A 21,719-nucleotide genomic window follows, 5' to 3' on the forward strand; every position below is an offset into this window, starting at 1 on the left:
GGCTTGCACTTGAACCCGGCTTGTTGACAACTTCAAGTCAGAATTTCTGGGCCCAATAAGTGCTGGGCCTCGAGGGGGAGGTCTGTCTTAGACGCTGCATAGGAAATGGCAACACCAGAGGGACAGGATTGCTACAAATTTCAAGCTTGTGATGGTCAAAAGGCTCAGGGCTCTCAGGAATCTCTCTAGGGCTTGTCTCTGCCACCTTCCTCAGCGTGAGCTCCTTTACATGCTTCTTGAAGCCTCAGAACCCCAGCCTAAGGGAAGGAATGGCTGCTAAAATTGCAGGTCCAGGGGTGCTGGGAGGGGGGGCAGCATCATGCCACCACCCTGACCCTGGAGTCCCTCTGAGCTGTGGGAATAGGGCTGGGCAGGGCGGCAGTGCACAAAAGGTGCTCGGTGCCCTCAGCCTGCTTGACCACTCCGGGTACCTGGGAAGGGACGGAGAAGCACCTTGGCTGGACGGGTCAAATAAGGGCAGTGCTGAAGGGCCACCTGGGGGGACCCACACCCCTACTCTTCCTACTCTCATACAAGAGAACAGGCAGAGACATCAGCTTGAGCTCTCTGAAGTCCAGCTGCAAAATCGGGAGGCCCAGAGGAGGCTGCAAGAGAGAGGACTTATACTTGAACTCCTAGCGGTTCTTTGCTCCCCGCTGCAGAACAGAAGTGGGCTAGGAAGATGCACATGGCCCAGGCGCTAAGGGTTCCTAGACTGCCCCCACCCCCCGCCCCCGCCTCCAGCCCTGCTGCTTGCGGTGGGATTTGCTACCAAGCAGCCCCCTGTGGTTAGGAGGAGAAAGACCCCTTTGGGAGATAGGTTTGCGGTTTACAGAAAAGGCTTTTGGCATCAGCAATCCTATTTGTGCAACACCCCTGGCCCCCTCCCCTGCCGTGCCCCAGGAGAAAGGGCTATAGATGGACCAGAGACCCCATCCACGCGTGCCGCCCCACCCCCCCAAGGCTGATATTTGAATCATGTCCCTGGGTGGCTTCTCAGATATTTGGTTTAGTTTGGGGAGGGGATCAAAACTGCACGACAGCAGCAACCCAGGATCCTTAACTCACTGTGCCACCAAGGAACTCCTCTAGTCACTTGATTTAAAACTGGTCATCCCACCCCCTAAGCTGGCTGAGGCCAAACCCAGATCAAGCAGAAACTTTCTACTTAATATTGTTTCACTTCATACAAACGCCAAGAATTCTCTGATAAAGAGTAGCAACAACACTGAGTGAGAGAGCAGTTTAAAAAGTCCTTCTCCTGAAACCAACTGACTTGATTGTTCCCACACTGTAAATGGTGCACTCTACCACTTAGAGAAAATTAAATAGGGGGAAAAAAAAGGCCATTTACGGGGTAAACTGCACCAAATGCACCAAAGCCTACAGGCAGAAACTCCAGCTGAGCTGTAAGTAGAAGGGCCCTGGCAGGGGCTTTATAGCAAAGAAAAGGGAGCAACTGGTGGGTCCCGTGAGCCTGGAGGGGGTTAGAGCTTCGGCAGAAAAAGATGCCTGCAGAGTGAAGAAATGAGGTTGGGATAAAACACACAAGCGCCAAGGAGCGTAGGGTTGCCGATGAAAAAGAAGACGCTCCAGTCACACTTGGATTTCAGATAAACAACACCTATGCAGGTTGTACTTAGTTAAGTAAATACAACTTGGTATTCTTTAGCAGAAGCTGGTAGGAGCCAGACCCCAGGGAGCTTCTTGTTGCCTTCCATACAGGCTGGGCATAGAGCAGGGTGAGGAGGCATCTGGATGGACAAACAGGGACCCCAAAACATCAAGAAAGCTACCCAACCTCCCTGAGCCCTCACCTGGAGGGTGCTAAGAGGCTCAGACCTCTGAGTGAAAATCATGATTATCAGGGTGATTCCTCACTTCCCCTGGCCCCCCCAATACACTGGCTCAAAAAGAAAAAAAGAGAAGACCCCCAGAGGTGACCCCCCACTTGGTCTGGTGCACATACTTCAGCTGTGGAGGCTCCAAGGCCCTCAAAGGGCTTTAGTCAGCACCCTCATGACCCCCTTCAGCCTGCACCCCACTTTTTGACTTGTGTTTTTGACTTTTTCTTAGTAAAAGTGCTTTGCAAAAAAAGCTTCCCCAGTGGACGGCAAGTCTCCAAGTCTTTTCTGCAGGTTGGCACCAATGCAACCAGAAAAGAGAGTTCCAGAATCTGACTGTGGCTCTCCATCGTCATCTTTCAACTCTCCACCAAGCTCACAAAACCAGCAGAAGGTCAAAATCTCCAGGGAAGCTATGAAAGCTCTGATGCCTGGGTTTCACCCAGAGCTTGAATTTACTGGCCAGGAGTGCAGCTTAGCCATCAGAATTTTTAAAAATCTCAGAGTTCCCTGGTGACTCACTGGGTAAGGATCTGGTGTTCTCACTGCTGTGGAGCAGGTTTGATTTCTGGGCCTGGGAACTTTTGTGTACTGAGGAGGTAGCCAAATTATTATTATTTTATTTATTTATTTATTTTTTTTAGGGCTGCACACACAGCATATGGAAGTTCCCAGGCTAGGGGTGGAATAGGAGCTACAGCTGCTGGCCTACACCACAGCCACAGCAATGCTGGATCCTTAACCCACTGAGCGAGGCCAGGGATCGAACCTGCATCCTCATGGATCTTAGGTTCTATAACTGCTGAGCCACGAAGGGAACGCCCTTTTTTTAATTTTTAAAAATTAAAAAAGATAAAAATAAAAAGTCTCCTGGAATGAGTCTAACATGGGGCCACGGGCAAACCCTATGCTCTAGGGAATGGATCTGGCCGGTGGCCCAAATCCTCTTAAAGGCGGGGGTGGCTCCTGAGGATGTAGCATGAAAACCCTGATGCTGTGAGTGCATGTGGCTTGTGCGTGAGAAGAATAAGAACTCTGGACCCAAGGGGCAAGGTTCAGCTCCAGCTGAGCCGGGCAGAGGTCAGATGACCCTGTGCCGGTCACGTGTCCTGAGACTCAGTCTCCTCGTCTGTGAAGGAAGACAGGTAACACCTCCTCCCGGCAATCAGGGCAGAATATCGCATGGGGAACATGACACAGGCGCACAATCCATAGCAGTTCTGATTTTTATGGCGTGAAACATCGGATCTGCCTTGTTTCAAAGATGCAACTAGTCATGCCTGCACCATCAAAGACTAACATATGGAACCGATTATGCTGACTCAGACCATTCAGCCTCTTGCAGTGAAAGAGGATATATGTTTACCGAACCAAGGGTGGTTTTCCTTCTCTTTCCCCTTTGGCAGCATGCCGGGTGTCACAGAAAGACTGAGGGCACACTTTCTGGCCAGGGTCATGAAGCAGCCCCCGCCCTCGGGCCCTGTGTCTGGGGCTGGTTCTCTGAAAGGGTCAGACATGGCTTTCACATCTCACATCAGGAGAGACACTCTGTCTCCAAGTTTAACTCTTCTGTCCCACCCCCCACAACACACATCATCCAGCCCAACCAATACCTGAAATTCCATTAATTTTAGTCTTTCTTTTCAGGAAAAATTATTTCCTTTGAAAAGACGTCCATCTCTGAAAGACCAAATAGCTTCTCAAGAATAGTATGTCCAATACAGCAGAAATGAACACAACATTGTAAATCAACTACACTTCAATAAAATTAAGAAAAATATAAACATAAATGTAAAACTTAGGTTCTTTTTCAAAAAAAACCACAAAAGAACAGTTTGTCCAAGTCTTTCCTAAGTGACAGAGGGCAAAGAATTCCCTCCAAAAACAGAATAAATGGACTTTTCCCTATTCCCTATTTCTTCCATTAATTACACCTAAAAATGCTGGGCATTAATTATATATATTAAACAAACATTTTTTTGAGCTCCCGTGTGGCTTAGTGGGTTAAGGACTCAGCGTTATCACTGTAGAGGCTCAGGCCGCCACTGTGTTGCAGGCTCCATCCCTGGCCTGGGAACTTCCACATGCCGTGGGCGCAGCCAAAAATTAATTACTAATTAATTAACTTAAAAAACAGAGCAAACATTTTTTATAGCCCTGAAGAAGGGAGAGACAGTAGACAGAGCAGGGACCTCGGGACCCGAGAACAACATGGTTACAAGTTCTCTGGGTCCCCTTTGTCCCTTGTGTCCCAGATTTGGAAATGCTAACAGGAGAAGACAAAAAACAACAACAAAAGCCTGCTATCTCTAGGCAAAGGACCAGGAAAGGATGTCTAGCAAAACAGAAGCCTTTTTATTATTATTTTTGTCTTTTTGCAATTTCTTGGGCTGCTCCCACAGCATATGGAGGTTCCCTGGCCAGGGGTCGAATCGGAGCTGTAGCCACTGGCCTAGGCCAGAGCCACAGCAATGCAGGATCCGAGCCGCATCTGCGACCTACACTACACCACAGCTCACGGCAACGCCAGATCCTTAACCCACTGAGCAAGGCCAGGGATCGAACCTGCAACCTCATGGTTCCTAGTCGGATTCGTTAACCACTGAGCCACGACGGGAACTCCCAAAACAGAAGCCTTTTAAACAGTAAACTGCTCTTTTCCAGGCAAACAACCCAGAAAAAGCCACAACTTCATCCCCATCCATGCCAGCAAAGGTCAAGTGGGGAGCCTAGACTTCGAGGCTTACCAGGTTGTAAAATGCCACAGTGTGTCACTGGGTGGTAACGGAGAGGGCCAAGGAGGGAGCTGGGACTTTCATTCCACTGGCTGGTGTTATTAGTAAAAGGCACATGGGGAGCCTATGCTTTTATTCCAACTTGGCATTAACAAGGCATGCCTCCTGCCCCCACCCCACCCCCTCAGGGGTGGTATCAGAGGAGGCCTAGTAGAGAGAGCTTTCACTACTGCCAGTGAAGTCATCCCTCCCCCACCCCTAGCATCAGGAGGGGAGATCAGGTGGGGAACAACTGAAAAGTAATCAGGACTCCTACCCCTCCTAGCCAGAATTCCCACCCCACCCCCGACCAGTAGTAGGGAATGACCATCCCACATTCACATGTCAATGGAGGCTAAGTGGGGAAGCTAGAATTCCACCCCTACCAGGCAGTAAGAAGACCCTGCCAGAGCAGTTAGAGGAAACCAAGTAAAACAAAAGACTGAAATAAGAGCCAGTCTCATAATATTCCAAACGTCTAGGTTTCAATAATAGAAGAAAAAAAAAATTCACCTCAAACTGAATAAAATACAAATAGCAAGATGATAAAGAATTATCTGAGAAAGCTTTTAAAGAAGAAATCATAAAAATAATTCAATAAGCAATTATGAACATGAAACATATAAATAAAACAGAAGACTCAGCAAATAAATATAAAGTCTTGGTAAAGAAATAGAAGATTAAGAAGAGACACAAAAGGAAATTTCTGAACTGAAAAATACAATAACCAACACAAAAACTCAGTGAATGGGCTCAATAGCAGAATTAAGGGGCAGAGGAAAGAATCAGTGAATTACAAGATAGAGCAATAGAAAATTATCCAATCTAAGCAACAGAAAAAAAAAAAAACAGAGTCTCTGGAATAGTCTCTGGACTATTACTAAAGATCTAACATTTGTATCATTAGCATTCTGGAAGGAGAAGACAAAGAGGGCTAGGCTGAAAAAGCACTTGAAGAAATAATAGCGTACAACTATAAATGTAATCAAATTCATTGAGTAATTAAAAAAAAAAGAAATAATGGCTGAAAACTACTCCAATCTGACAAAAGATATAAACCTACAAATAAACCTAACAAACCTTAAAAAAATCCATACCAAGAAACATTATAATCAAATTTCTGAACACTAAAGACAAAGATAACATTTTAAAAGCACGGAGAGATAACACATTGCCTATAGGGGAAAACCAGTTCAAATGACAGTGAATTTCTCATCAAAAACCATAAAGGACAGAAGGCAGTGGCACATTTTCTTAAGTGATGAAAGAAAAGTGAACTTAGAATTCTTCTGGAATGAAGAGGAAATCAAAATATTCTCAGATGAAGGAAAACTATGAAAATTTGCCATCAGCAGACCTACCCTAAAAGAATAGCTAAAGGAAATGCTCTAAACTGAAAGGAATTAAAAAAAAAAAAAAAAAGTGAATCACCAAGATGGAGGAAAAAGGGAGTTCCCATTGTGGCACAGAGGAAACAAATCTGACTAGTATCCAGGAGGACGCAGGTTCGATCCCTGGCCTCCATCAGTGTGTGTCAGGGATCTGGCACTGCCATGACCTGTGGCTCAGATCCCGAGTTGCTGCTGCTGTGGCATAGGATGACAGCTGCAACTCCAATTTAACCCATAGCCTGGGAAATTCCATATGCCTTGGGTGCAGCCCTAAAAAAGCAAATTAAATAAAAGGGGGAGCATAGAAAGCAAAAACACTGGTCAATACAACAGAATTTCCTCCTCCTCTTGGGTTTTCTAAATTATGTCTCTAAGACAGTCAGATGTGGTTTTATATATGAAGAGGAAATACTTAAAGATGACTATGGTGGGGTTTTTCTTTTTCTTTTTTTTTTTTTGCTTTTTAGGGCTGCACTTGAGGTATATGGAGGTTACCAAGGTTACCAGGCTAGGGGTCTAATCAAAGCTACAGCTGCCAGCCTACACCAGGGTCACAGCAACATCAGATCCGAGCTGCATCTTTGACCTACACCACAGCTCACAGCAACACTGGATCCTTAACCCACTGAGAGAGACCAGGGATCAATCCTGCAACCTCATGGTTCCTGGTTGGATTCTGTGATCCTCAGTGGGTCAAGGATCTGGCGTTGCTGTGAGCTGTAATGTAGGTGAAAAACATGGCACAGATCCTGCATTGCTGTGGCTGTGTCGTAGGCTGGCAGCTATCACTCCGATTAGACCCCCTAGCCTGGGAACCTCCACATGCTGAGGGTGCAGCTCTAAAAAGAAAAAAAAAAAATCAATATCTAATATACCAGTAAATACACTAAATGTAAATGATCTAAATATATCTAGTAAAAGACAGAGATTGGCAGAGTAGATTACAAAAACATGACAACTATCTGCTGTTTATGGGAAATTCACTCCAAATATAATAACATAGATATATCATGCAACCATTAACCAAAAGAAAAACAAGATGGCTACATTAATATCAGATTTAAAAATAATACTAAGTAGATTTCAAAACAAAGAAAATTACCAGAGACAGTAAGGCACATTATGTAAGGATAAGAGTTAATCTACAAAGAAGACATAGCATTCTTAAATGAGTATGCTCCAAATCAAAAAGCTGCAAAATATGTGAAGCAAAAACTGGTAAACCTGAAAGGAGACATAAACAAATCAACGATTATAGTTAAAGACTTCAACATATCTCTCTCAACAACTGATCAAAGAACTAGGCAGAAAATAAGCATGGATATAGAAGAACTTGATGAGACTGCCAGTGAAAAGAATCTAGACTGCATTTATGGAACATTCCACCCTAGAGCAGCAGAATGCACATTCTTTCCAAATGACCATGGGATATAAACCAAGATAAACCTTGTCTTGGGCTATAAAGAAAATCTCAACAAATTTAAAAGAACTAAAATTTTACAGTTTGTATTCTCTGATCACAATGAAAATAATTAGAAATTAACAATAGAAGGTGACAGGAAAATTTCCAAATACTTGCAAACTAAATGTGTACATAATTTATCAATCAGAGGGAAAGTCTCAAGAGAAATTTAAAAAAATACATTGAACGAATGAAAATAAAGTTATAATGTATCAAAACATGTGGGACACAATTCACACAGTTCTGAAGGAAAATTTTATTTGGTAGTTTCTAAGCTCACAAAATAGAAAAAGAAGAGCAAAGCAAACCCAAAAGAAGCAGAAGGAAGAAAATACACATAGGAAATGAATAAAAAAAAATAGGGAAAAATCAATGAAACAAAGAGCTGGTTGTTTCAATAAGACTGATAAATCTCTAGTATGACTGATAAAGAAAAAATGAAAACATAAGTTACTGATATCAAGAATGAAATGGAGACGATTATTACAGACTCTAAAGACATCAAAAGTATAATTATTAAATACTATGTCTGCAGCCAATTAAGCCCACCATGTTCTTTTCCCCTTGGGAGCTCAGTGTGCAATGGCTGCAAATGTCAGCTTCCTCAGTAGTATAAGCAGCCTGTTGCCCAAATGGGTTGGCCTAAGGGAGCTTGGAGACAGCCCTTTTCAGTGGACATTCATGTCCGGCATGCTGTCCCCAATCTAGGTTCCAGGCAGGTATGCATGATGCCCGGGAACCAGTGGCCAGGGTCCACTTTGGCCAGGTCATAATGTCCATCTGCACGAAGCAGCAGAACAAGCAACATGTGATTGAGGCCCTAAGCAGGGCCAAGTTCAAGTTCCCTGGCCACCAGAAAATTCACATCACCAAGAAGTGGGGACCTACTAAGTTTAATGTGGATAAATCTGTAAACATGGTGACAGAAAAGCAGCTCATCTTGGATGTCTGTTGGGTCAAATAAATACCTAGTTACAGCCCCTGGGACAAATGAAAGCCTTGGTATTTTCCCCTCCTTATTCATGGCCTCCAGTAAACCCCACTTTCCTGTCAAAATAATAAAACTGCTAACAATACTATGAACAACTCTACACACAAATTTGAAAACATAAAGGAAATGGACTCATTCCTCATAAAACACAAACTATCACAACTCATCCGCTATGAAACAGATAATTTCAATAGCCCTGTAACTACTGAGGAAACTGAAATAATAATTTAAAGAACTCCTACAAAATAAATTTCCAGGCCTACATGGTTTCACTGGAGAATTACCCCAAATACTTAAAGAATTAACATCGATTCTACATAACCTCTTGCAGAAACTAGAAGAGGAGAGGGCATTTCTCCCTCTTCATTTTATGGTTAGTATTGCCCTAGTAACAAAACTGGACAAACAGCACAGAAAAAGAAAGCTAGAGATCAACATGAATATAGATGCAAAAAATCCCTAACAAAATATCAACAAACAGAATTCAGCAATATATAAAAAGATTTACCAATACTAAGTGAAATTTATTCCATGGATAGAAAGTTGGTTCAATATATCAATATCAATCATCATTCGCCATACTAATAGGTAAGAAGAAAAATCACATTATATATTATGTATACATAATTTTACAAAATTCAACAGCTATTTAACACCTATTCATGATTTTTTTAAAAACTCTAAGAAAAATAGGAAGAGAAGGGAACTTCCTCAGCTTGATAAAGGACATCTACAAAAACCCCATAGCTGTCTTTATACTTTATGGAGGAAAACTAAATTCCTTCCCGCTTAGACTAGGAGCAACGCAAGGATATCTGATTACCCTGTTCTTAGTCAACATGGTGCAGGAAGTTCTAGCCACTGCAATCGAGCAAGAAAAAGATATAAAAGTATCAGTAATGGAAGATCAGAAAAAAAGAAAAGTCGCTCTTTGCAGAAATAATCCCACATAGAAAATCCACATAGAAATAATCCCACATAGAAAATCCCACAAACTCTATTAAAAAACTCCTAAGAACTAATTAGTGATTTCATCAAGGTCACAGGGCACAAGATAAACCAACAAAAATTATTTTACTTCTACATACTAAGCAATGAACACATAGATATTGAAATTAAAAATATGAAAGCATCTCTCAAATAATGAAATACTTAGGTCTAAATCAAAACATACAGAACTCATATCTTAAGAATAACAAAGCACTGAGAGGAGACATGAAAGAAGATCTAAAGAAATGGAGAGAGATACTGTGTTCAGTGACTGGAAACTCAACACAGTAAACATATCAATTCTCCTCAAGTGATATACAGATTATAATATAATAAAAAAAATACACGTATTTGGTCTTTGTCCTCAGATTCTCACACAGAGCTAATTTTGGAATTTCTTGAGTGACAGGAAATTCTTTTGTTATTCATAATGAGCCCCTTTGAAATATATGAGTCTATGCTAATGAGGGAAGTACCAAATCCAAGTGGGAAAGGAAGGCATGGGAACTCTGAATTTGCAGTCAGCTGGGCACAAGTGTAGGTAGCCTAGACATTCCATTTAAGCTGGTGTCTGAAGGGGGGCAGAGGAGGCAGTCTTATGGAACTGAGCCCTTAATCTATGGGGTCTGTGCTAACTCCAGGTACTTAGTGTACTAACTGAGTTGAATTGTAGGATACCTATTTGATGTCCCCTTCGGTTGAGCCCCTGAAGTGAGGTTTTCTGTTATATGCAGGAGAATGTAAACCCCAATTGGCATGGTGCAAAACAACACCAATATAATTATATATGTTACCAATATAATTATGCATGATCAAAGGATAGAGAGACACATGGGAATTAAAACCCCTAGTGGGAAGGTGGGGGGAGTAGTGGTTTTCTCCAGGGGGAGGGGAGCCAAGGGATGAGACTGAGAGGGGAGCACTGGGGGACTTCAACTGAATTGCTAATGTCTGATTGTTTATGCTGACTGATGAGTACAGAGGTGAGTTTTAGCCCTGTATATTCGTGTATCCTAAACATTTTATCATAAGATTTGAGTACAAAGATAAGACAGCAGGTCAGAAAAAAATATAGAATGGTTAAAAGAGAAAGGAAGGTCTTCCTATTTACTGGTTGGTCCACCTGATACTAATGAAATCCCTCTGCAAAGCGACTCACATCAAAGCCCAGAATCTTCCATCCATTTGCAGGTCCTGAAGTCATAAGGGCACATGACTTGAGGAATCGTCTAACCTTGCAGATCTCACCCTAGTCCAAGGCTTGTTATCTTCCTTGAATAAACATAACTATCTTATTCCTACCTTTAATGGCCAGGTAGGAATAAGATACTGGCCCCTGTGAGAAGGGAGCAGGGGGTGGTGTGAGGCTCTCCACCCCTCCTCAAGAATCAGATACACCAGGAGTTCTTGTTGTGCCCCAACAGAATTAAGAACCCATCGTAGTGTCCATGAGGATGCAGGTTCGATCCCTGGCTCGGGAGGTTAAGGATCCAGCATTGCTGTAAGCTGTAAGCTGCGGCATTGCAAGATGCAGCTCGAACCTGGTGTTGCTGTGGCTGTGGTGTAGGCCAGCAGCTGCAGCTCCGATTCAACCCCTAGCCTGGGAACTTTCATCTGCTGCAGATGTGGCCATAAAAAGAAAAAAAAAAAAAGGCCCCCGTACAGAACAGGGTCACAGCCCAAAGACCGAGTCCATAGGTCCTGGGTGGGGCTTAGGCTCCTGTATTTTGAAAATGCTTCCTTTCCCTTTGTCCTTATGGCCAAAATGCTTTGGCTCTTTACATGCCACAATTTATATTCTAAAACATTTTAAAATTTCTCAATACAAAATTATATCATGAAATTGAACGATGAGACCTTTAAAATGACATCATTCCCCCTGGACCCCACTGTTCCCTGCTCTGTGCTCCTTGGGGGGGACGTGCCTCAGTGCACCCAACCCAGCAAGACAAATTTTTTTTTGTCTTTTTTTCTTTTCTAGGGCTGCGCCTGCAGCATTTTGAGGTTTCCAGGCTAGGGGTCGAATCAGAGCTGTAGCCGCCAGCCTACACCACAGCCACGCCAGATCCGAGCCGCGTCTGCGACCTACACCACAGCTCACGGCAACGCCGGATCCTTAACCCACTGAGCAAGGCCAGGGATCGAACCCGAAACCTTATGCTTCCTAGTTGGATTCCTTAACCACTGAGCCAGGACAGGAACTCGAGGAAGACTGATTTAACCATCTCCTTGCCTCCGGCATCCCAGAGTCTATGCTCCCTGCAGATTTGACAATAACAGGTCATAATTTGTTCTGGCAGGTCCAGTATCCTCAAAAATACACCTCTGTGTTTCCAGACTTTTCTATTGCCCCGGTATTTCATGGCGATACAGACAGCCCAGGCAGCGGGGAATAGCAGCTGCCCACAGGAAAGAAACCACAGCCATGACTCATTTTTAAGAAATACCCTACCCTACCTTGGGCCCCACTTCTAAGCTGATGGCTGAGGACACTCACAGCCAGACTCAGGCACAGGGCTGGGGAGGTGGGGTGTCCCACTCCTGCAAGGCACAGTGTCTGGGACCTCACCGTGACAAAGCATCCCACCCCACATCTCTCCTTGACCTGCAATCTGTTTTCTGCCCGGAAGGAGCCCCAGCATCACCAGCCTGCCCCCCCCTTTGATCACTGGGGATGTGGAGTGTTGGAAAGGTGGGGCCCCTTTGACACAAGCGACAAGGTGGGCTGTCACTTGTATCTTCAGACTTTCAAAGTGATTATTTTGTTTAATCTAATGCTTTAGATTTCATGCTAAATCTAAGTGCTTCCTTTTTGATGCCTTCTTTTTATGGCTGCCCCTGCAGCATATGGAAGCATCCAGGTTAGGGGTTGAATCGGAGCTGCGGCTGCCAGCCTAGGCCACAGCCAGGGCAACATCAGATCTGGATCCAAGTCACATCCACGACCTATGCCGCAGGTTGTGGCAACGCCAGATCCTAAACCCACTAAGGGAGGCCAGGGATGGAACCCACTTCCTCAGGGACACCTATTTTGGGTTCTTAGCTGGCTGAGCCACAACAGGAACGCCTAAGGAACTTCCTTTTTTCTTTGCCCCCAAACTTTCAAAGAACATTGTTTTCACCAACAAATCTTCCAATCATGTGCCAGAACAGTAAAAAAGCTTACAGGCTGGTTTCACTTCCTGTGTGGAGGCAGCCTGCCATGCACCGCAGCAAGCAGAAAGCTCAGTCTCCAAAGACAGGCCACCCTTGGGAGCCCATGAATATTCATTACCTCAGTGTGCATTCAGGGAGTAGAAAAGTACTTTCAGCAAGTTTGAGCCGATGTGCTAATATTCTCCAAGAAGACAGCCTGTCCTCACTTGTGAAAAAAAAAAAAGGATCATTTTCCAAAAAACGATAATGAGGTCGGTTGGCTATTAGTAGCTTTGAAAGCCCCAAGGCTTACAATAGCAAAACAATCCCTTCTCCAAAATAAACAAGGCTTTCCTTTGTATGGCCAAGGAGAGGCAGGACTGGAGCAAAGGCAAGTCCCGAATGCAGAGGTAACTGGAGCCTCCACCCCCACCCCCAAAATCAGATTACAAAGAAAAGGGACCTATCAGACAGCATTGGCCTGATGGTCAAGTCCAGCCTGAGACCTAAATTCTAAGGATGGGCCCCCTCCTGGAGTGAGCTGGGATACAGCAGTAACCCCGAGGTGCTCAGTCCTCTCTGGGGCCTTGATTGGCTCCCCAGAAGCCAGACAGCACCTTTGAAGGGATTGACAGGGAAAAATCCAGAGGACACTGTTAATGACTGAGGACAAGGAGGAACAGACAAGCATAAAATTTGCTGCCACAAATATCTATGCATCGCGAATATGAAATAAAATGGTCTTTCTCCCACCCCAAGTTGCACAAATATTCTTAGCTTTTGGTGGAAAATTTCTCATAGACAATCTTGGCCCAAACATAAAGTCAACATCTGTCTCCATTCTCTCTCTCTGTCCCCCTCTCCCCTCTGCCCTGCCCCTTCTCCACCCCTGCCACCCCCAAGACTCCTGAAAAAGCCATTTAACCACTAAGTGAAAGCAGCGCTAACAGTAGATGAAATGGGCAAAAGGAGAAAATAAAAATTTTTTTTTGTTTTTTGGGTTTTTTTGTTTTTGTTTTTGCTTTTTAGGACCATACCTGCAGCATGTGGAGGTTCCCAGGCTAGGGGTTGAAATCGGAGCTACAGCTGCCCACCTACACCACAGCCACAACAACACAGGATCCAAGCCGCATCCGCAACCTACACCACAGCTCACGGAAACGCCGGATCCTTAACCCATTGATTGAGGCCAGGGACTGAACCTGCAACCTTATGGTTCCTAGTTGGATTCATTTCCACTGTGCCACAAAGGAAACTCCATAAAATGATTTTGAATGGAGTGCAGGTTTCTCAATGAATTGTTTAAGACATAACTTTCTTCACTTTAAAACACTGGGACCTAGGGAGGTGACCTGGATGGTCTGGCCATGCCCACAGGATCCTGTGGCTGAAGAAGGCCCACACAGTGGGAGTGGCACAGCAACCAAAAAGAGGGAGGGTTGCCCAGCTGCTCCAGGTGCAGGCGGGGCTAAGGTTCCAGGCCTCACAAAACCGCAGAAGATCGGGCCCTCGCTGTGGTTAAGAATCTTCCATATGATTGGCATATGCACACTGAGGTATATGGAATGATGGGCCAACAGCAACCTGTTGCATAGCACAGAGAACTCTGCCCAGTATTCTGTGATCATCTATGTGGGAAAAGAATCAGAGAGAATGGATATGTGCGTATGTGCGACTGGGTCACTTTGTGGTACAGCAGAAATGATCACAGCCTTATAAATTAACTATACTTCAATAAAACTTAAAAAGAAAAAAAATCTTTCATACAGTTCAACAGCCACATTTCTGACAAAGAAAACAAAGGCCTAGTAGGGAGAAAGTGCTGGGTTGGCAGGTACTCTCAGTATTCCTGTTCTCCAAGACGGGCTTGCAGATCCTTCTGGAATTCCCAACCCCTGCCAGGCTGCATTTTCAGCATTTTTGCTGGAGGCAGCAAAGCTGGAACAAGGAACAGGAAAGGGAGCAAGTTACCTCTGGGTCAAAGGTTAGCAAATGCCCAGAGTGTGGGAGGCAGAGGAGTCTGGGCCTTTCCCAGGGTACCTGGGGGCTCGCTCACACCTGCCACCCAGCAGGAAGCATCTGGGAGCTGGGAACGCACCTGAGGCTCCCTGGCCAGTGCATTGGCTACAGGACCTGCAAAGACACAGGCACACAGATGACACGGGTGTCATCTAAGAAACGAGGCCTCATTCTCTATCCACTGCAGCCAGAAGATTTCATTTGGCAAACCTAGTTTTAGCTGGTAAAAAGGAAAGGAATTATCTGGATGTTTATATTGAAAAAACAAAACAAAACAAAAAATACAAAACAAAACCACACCCACGTTAGAGTAGAGTTACAAGGGAAAAGCTGAGCAGGAATTGGACTTCATTTTTATACCTTCCTGAGAGGCACATGACAGGAAGCTATTCCTGTACTAAGTTAAGTTTGAATTCAACAAACGAAGGTTATGGGGAGGGGGAGTGGTCAGGACAGGCCCTGCCTCTCGTGAGCCTGCAAGCCTGGGTTTTGCTCACAGCACTACTAGGAAATAGTCTTAGAGAAACACAGCAAGGACTTCAGTGCTGGGGATGGACACCCCTCAGCCCCTCCAACAAAGCTCTATGAAGAGTAGGGGGTGGCCCACACCTCTGCCCTCTTATTTCAAGTTGCAATTTAGGATACATTTCAGGGAGAAAAGAAGAAACTTTCCCCCTCAATACATTTTGTTTAAGAATAACAATTACCCCCAAATTTGAGTTCAGAAGGGAGAGGTTGCACTGGTAATAATGGTAATAAAATGGTAATGATGGTAAGAATAATTGGTAGTAATGGCTAATAGTTTCAGAGCCTTGGCTCATTTATCTTCCCAATGGTCTCATGAATAGCAAAGAAGCTCACTGGAAACTGAAGTCCTGAGACTTTGCCACTGCCCCCAGGGCTTCCCAGAGGCCAGACAGGCAGGACAGGAGGGCCAGCATGCTGGCCACTCAGCCCCCTGAGCTGCAGCCCCTGTTAACACATTCATTCCAGTCCCAAGAATCACATAAGGTGAGCTTTTCTTTTAGGTTTTATAATAATTAACCTCCTGCTAAGATGTATCCCAACCGAAAGCCCTGTGCTTTGGGATTAGATTAAACTAGTAACAACAGGGCAAAGTCAAGGCACCTGACACCACGACAACCTGGGCAGTGGACAATTTGCCCTGAGCAAGGAGCTGTTAAAACTGTGTCTTTAGGAGTTCCTGCTACAGCACAGTGGGTTAAGAACCTGACTGCAGCAGCTCAGGTCAACTAGGGCTCAGATTCAAACCCTTGGCCCAGGAACTTCCATATGCCATAAAAGAAAACGAAACTGGCTTTAACATGAAAAATCGCCTTTTGATTTTTTTTCTAAGTTGGATTAGTTAACGGAATATAAAATATCTTGCTGTATTGGCCTTAAAATTGTTCAAAAATTTAACCTAATCTTTCTGCAATGAAATCACTTTGGCGTCACAGTGAAATAAAAGATTGTTTTCTAGCAACCAAGCCCCAAGCACAAGGTCAAGGAAGTTGCGACAATTATTTCTGGAAGACCAGTAGGAAGAGAAGAGCTGGAGAAGCACATGGTGAGATCCACAGAGGTCTGGTTCTTTGATGCCATCCATAGATAAGGAGCACTTGAAATGAGCATTGTATTATTTAATGGAGAAAGAGAGAGAGGGAGAGAGAGAGAGAGAGAGAGAGAGAGAGAGAGAGAGTGTGTGTGTGTGTGTGTGTGTGTGTGTGTGTAACTTTGGCAGTGCTGGGGGTGAGGGAAGGCCTATCCAGGAGAACATCTGAGTTGAAACCCAAAAGACTAGAAAGAGCCAGTGTGCCAACTTCTTGGGGAAAAGATTCCACCCAGAGGAAATATCCATAACAAAAGTGCTAGAAAGGGAGTTCCCACGTGGCTCAGCGACAATGAGCCGAACTAATATCCACGAGGACGAGGGTTCGATCCCTGGCCTCGATCAGTGGGTTAAGGATCCAGTGTTGCTCTGAGTTGTGGTGTAGGTCGCAGACACAGCTTGGATCCCGTGTTGCTGTGGCTATGGTGTAGGCCAGCAGCTACAGCTCTGAATCGACAGCATGGATGCAGCCCTAAAGAGACAAGTAATAATAATAATAATAATAATTTTTTTAAAAAAACATGCTAGAAAGAAGACCCTTGTGGCTGCAGCAGCAAGAAAAAGGGGGAAGTAATTGTAAATGAGTCAAAGTGGGAGAGGAAGGCCCGAGTCCTTTCCAACCCTGGTAAGGAACAGAGCCCACTGGAGGATTTTAGAAAATGGACAATATGCTCCAATACATCTTTAAATTCTCATACTGGCTATTATGTGGGAAGCAAAGGTTCTAGGTGTGTTCACTGACAGGTGAAGGAACCCATAGAAACCAAGGTCTGAGCTCAGTTTCTTTAATTGGGTATGTTCCCAATTCGCTGGCATCTAAAGATTCAAGCTCTTTGTAACCTACTCTGACTGGCAAGCCCCTGGCTCCACTCTTAGGATTACCTGGAAATTATTTCTAATTAATTCTGAAAATATTTCTAAAAATATAATTATAATTAATTTTAAAAATAATTGTGTTCTAGTCACAGCTTTAAGAAAGTGTTCTAGTCATAGCTTTAAGAAAGTGGCTCAGACTAATTCGAAAAATTACTTCTTTCTTTTTTTTTTTTTTTTGTCTTTTTGCCATTTCTTGGGCCGCTCCCGCAGCATATGGAGTTTCCCAGGCTAGGGGTCTAATCGGAGGTGTAGCCACCGGCCACAGCCACAGCCACAGCCACAGCCACAGCAACGCGGGATCCGAGCTGCATCTGCGACCTATACCACAGCTTTCGGCAACGCCAGATCCTTAACGCACTGAGCAAGGCCAGAGACCAAACCCACAACCTCATGGTTCCTAGTCGGATTTGTTAACCACTGAGCCATGATGGGAACTCCACTTCTTTCTAAACTATACCCTGCTTGCTTCCAAAAACTATTTGGCCCCATTGACACAAAGCCCATAATCACCGAGATATCTTACAGTTCTTTCTGGGAAAATGTTTACAATATATTGTAATATGGTTACAGCTTCAGTTTGGGAGAGAAATGCTAACATTGAAGAAAGTGGTTTTATCTTCTTTCTCTCTCTCTCTCTTTTTTTTTTTTTGGTCTTTTTAGGTCTACACCCACGACATATGGAGGTTCCTGGGCTAGAGGTTGAATGGAAGCTGCAGCCGCCAGCCTACACCACAGCCATGGCAAAGCCGGATCCTTAACTCACTGAGCGAGGCCAGGATCGAACCTGCATCCTCATAGATACTAGTCGGGTTCGTTAACCTCTGAGCCATAACAGGAACTCCTCTCATTTTTTAAAGTTTTATTGAAGTATAGTTGGTTTACAGTGTTGCGTAACATTGAAGAGTTTTAAAAGCCCAATCAGTTCTCGGAGTGGCACTCAGGGCCAAGCACAGCCTCACCACCAGCTAGGTCCTCGCAATGCCTCCACTTTTATCCACTTCTTTTTTTCTCCTCCTCTAGACTCTCCTGGGCCCTCTAGAGAGCTACCCTTTGCCTGATTTGTTGCTCACTGGCACCCCCATCAGAGACGGCACAGAACAGACTGATTGGAGAGCCCTGAAAATGCCCCTGGTTCAGCAGTTTCAGTTCTGAGTGTGTTTGTGGGATGGTGTTTGTGTGTATGGGTAGGGGTGGGGGTTAGGGTAGGGAGGATTCCCGGGTTAAAGTGAGCCACAGACTGTAATTATCCATTTCTCCACAGTGTAGAGTCTACACGCCATCACACCCTGTCTCTCTCTCCCCTCTGCTGTCTGGTCAGCAAACCACTTGGACCCACAACACAGCAATTTAAAAATCTTAAAACGTAGCGTCTAATTTCTGCTTTTAATCTCTTCCTACAGCACTCTTACTTCTGCTCTAGTTCTGCCAGTGAGAATGTCATTCTTTGAGCCTTTCACAAAGTAAAATGTTGAGACTATCCGACATCTCACGGGTAAATTCAAGATAAAAACAAAAGGTAGGAGAAATTTTTCATTTTTCCAGCTGGGTAGGTTTTAACAGACCTTTTGTGATTATCTGACTCAAGTGATTATTAGCTACAAAAGTTTTTTGTTACAGCTTTTTTTTTTTTTTTTTCTATTTTAGGGCCACACTCATGGCATATGGAGGTTCCCAGGCTAGGGGCCGAATCGGAGCTGCCTATTGGCCTATACACCACAGCCACAGCAATGCAGGATCTGAGCCGCGTCTGCAACCTACACGACAACTCACAGCAACGACAGATCCTTAACCTACTGAGCAAAGCCAGGGATTGAATCCACATCCTCATGGATCCTTCGTTAACTGTTGAACCACAAGGGAACTCCACAGCTTTTTTAAAAAATTAGAAAAAGAGTTTCCATTGTGGTTCAGCGGTAATGAACCTGACTAGTATTCATGAGGATTTGGGTTGGATCCCTGGCCTTGCTCAGTGGGTTAAGGATCTGGCATTGCCATGAGCTGTGGTGTAGGCCAGCAGCTGCAGCTCTGATTCGACCCCTAGTCTGGGAACTTCCATATGCTGCCGGTGTGTTCCTAAAAAGACAAGAAAAAAAAAAAAAAAAGACAAGGAAAAGAAAAACTCCATTTAAAAAATACCTTCCACCAAAACTCATTTATGTTACTACTTTACCCATAATTTTCACTATATTCATTACCTCCAAAAATGGCCAGCCTTCCCTAGTGGCAAAATATAACAGATTAGTAGCAGATTATGGAAAATGGATCCGGCAAAATGCTGAGGAGTTTTTGAGGGGTTTGTAAGGGGTGGGGGTTAAAAACAGAACTGTTTTAGTTCTTTGCTTGATTTAGGCTGTAGATGTTTGCTTCAAATGGCTACACTGCCTCAAATTATAAACTGCATATGCAATTTAATGTGTAACCAGAGGGTGCACTGCTTAAGAATTTCTTATTTGAGCAACTAAGTTCGCCAATGAAAATCTCAGAGGAAAAAAATGTGAAGTTAAATGGCTTAACTAGAAATCGAACTCTCCAGGTATTCTTAAAAAATCTTTTGACTGTAATGAGGTGAAAGCTAAATCTTCCAGTTAAGAAAAAAAAAATGCTTATGATGTGTTTATTCAGTATAAAACCTGGTTAAGTTTTTTCCAGCTTCCTCAAGAAATGCCATCAGCAATTAAACATCTAACCTTTTAATCACTTACCCTCCAAACAAGCTGCTGGTGCAGACTGGGACCTGGGTTCCTTGCCTCGACTTCCCGACCCAGGGTCTTATTTTGGAAAGTCTAGCAGAATCGAGATAAACCCTAAACGCGGTCCACACACAACAGTTTCTATTCAGCAATAATAGGGGTGAAAAGAATGTTTCCCCCCTTTCCGGGGCCGCCACGCTCACAGGGTGTCCCTGCTAATGTTGTCCATAAGGGCTCAAGCGGAGCAGCCGGGTCCGCAGTCCCTTTCGATCGCACCCCAGCCTGGGTGGATCAGCACCGGGACTGCGACCCCAACTCCCACAGCCTGCTGGTCTCCGGGCGCGGGTCCCCCTGGAGATGGGGTCTGCCGCTCCCAGAACTCCCGCCACAGCCAGGGTCCAACCGCGCAACCATGTCCAGGGCAAAGTTCCTGGCGCATTCCGCACCAGACCTGCGACCAGCGTTCCTCTCCGCGCAAAACTTTTGGGCTTGCAGCGCTTCCAGCCAAGCTCGATTTCCCCCTCGGCGGTTAAGGGGAGCCCTCGGTGCCCACCCCTTCCCGACTCCACCGGGACGCGCGCCCACGACCCAGCCTCGGTGCGGGGACAGTGGGTTGCTAGAAACTCCTGCGCGCCAGCGCCTGGCACCGCTGGGGCGCGGGGAGATGTTTGCAAACTTTCTTGCAGCCGGGTGCGCCCAGGTCGGTGCGCTCCCACCTCCCAGCTCCCGGCCGCGAGCCCTCAGCCCCCAGCGCCGGGCCCCTGGCCCCGGGCACTCACCTCCCCTCCAGAGCGCGGGGAGGAGGAGCCACCGCAAGAGCAGCAGCAGAGCCTGTCCCATCCCGGGGCGCGGATCTGGAAATTCTCTCTGGACCGACGGAGAGACAGACGTCTGGAACCCGCCGCGTCGTCCGCCAAGCGCGCCAGAGAAGCGGCCCAGTACCGGTGGCCCGGGCAGCTCCAACCCCGAAGTGGCGAAGCCGAGCAGCGGCGGGAGGCGCTGAGGGCTGGAGGGGGCGGGCCGGGGGCCGAGTCCGAGCGGACCCTAGCCAGTTGGGTTGGGAAGCGGGCGGGAAAGCGGCGGGGAGAGGAGGGCCGAGGAGGAGGAGTAAGGGGACAAGGCTGGACTAGAGGGGCGGGGAGGGGCTGGTCTGGGCGGACCTGGATGTGGGGTGGGGGCGAGGGGACAGGAGAGAGGGGAGGAGGTGGGAGCCGTAAAGGGGAGGGGCGACCGGAGGTGGAGAGGAGAACCCGGCCCAGGCCTCTGGGCCGTCCCGGCGTCCAACACGTGCAGGTGGGAGGGACAGAGGGAGGAGATAAAGTTCCAGAGGAGTAGAAGACGCCCGAGGCAGCCACCAGACCTAAGAGGAGGGGCCAGCGGCTCCCGGGCAGCGGCGACCCCGCAATCCACGCTTAGTGGACCCAGAAAACTCAGGCAGCAGCAGCTCTCCCAGAGGACAAGGCCACGGTGGTAGGCGATCTTTCTGAGCGCCGCATCCACCCGCTCCCGGCCGAGCGCTCCCCGCCTACACCGCCTCGGGTATCGGGCCAAAGGTGAGAGACCCAGCCCTGGCCTTTAGGAACTCTCCTCCCCCCGGGGGAAGAACCGCTGTGTCCCCTTGTCAAAGACGTTATGGTCATGGAGGATCGTCAAGGAAAAAGTGCAGAACACTAGCGGAAAGAGATAGCCCCGCAGTGATAAAGTGTGTAGGGGCCAAGGGGGCAGCCGCTAGAATTAATGTTTGTTTGGGGTTTTTTTTGTCTTTTGTTGTTGTTGTTGCTATTTCTTGGGCCGCTCCCGCGGCATATGGAGGTTCCCAGGCTAGGGGTCGAATCGGAGCTGCAGCCACCAGCCTATGCCAGAGCCACAGCAACGCGGGATCCGAGCCGCGTCTGCAACCTACACCACAGCTCACGGCAACGCCGGATCGTCAAC

The 21,719-nt window shown here is 45.9% G+C and overlaps 1 protein-coding gene and 1 non-coding gene across 2 annotated transcripts in view; one reads left to right on the forward strand and one right to left on the reverse strand.

Annotated features, from left to right (window-relative positions):
• MERTK (MER proto-oncogene, tyrosine kinase) overlaps nt 1-20,854 on the reverse strand; it is a 138,255-nt gene extending 117,401 nt beyond the window's left edge. The window contains exon 1 of the mRNA XM_047781191.1: nt 20,564-20,854. Within this exon, the coding sequence (XP_047637147.1) occupies nt 20,564-20,624 (61 nt within the window). The 5' untranslated portion in view covers nt 20,625-20,854. The remainder of the gene's footprint in view (nt 1-20,563) is intronic.
• LOC125128537 (small nucleolar RNA SNORA70) lies at nt 8,001-8,135 on the forward strand. Its single transcript, XR_007135245.1, has one exon. It is a non-coding gene; the product is annotated as a small nucleolar RNA SNORA70 (small nucleolar RNA).
• Nucleotides 20,855-21,719: the final 865 nt, after the last annotated feature.

The sequence above is a fragment of the Phacochoerus africanus genome, chromosome 5 (genome assembly GCF_016906955.1).
Source record: "Phacochoerus africanus isolate WHEZ1 chromosome 5, ROS_Pafr_v1, whole genome shotgun sequence".
Classification (NCBI taxonomy): Eukaryota; Metazoa; Chordata; class Mammalia; order Artiodactyla; family Suidae; genus Phacochoerus; species Phacochoerus africanus.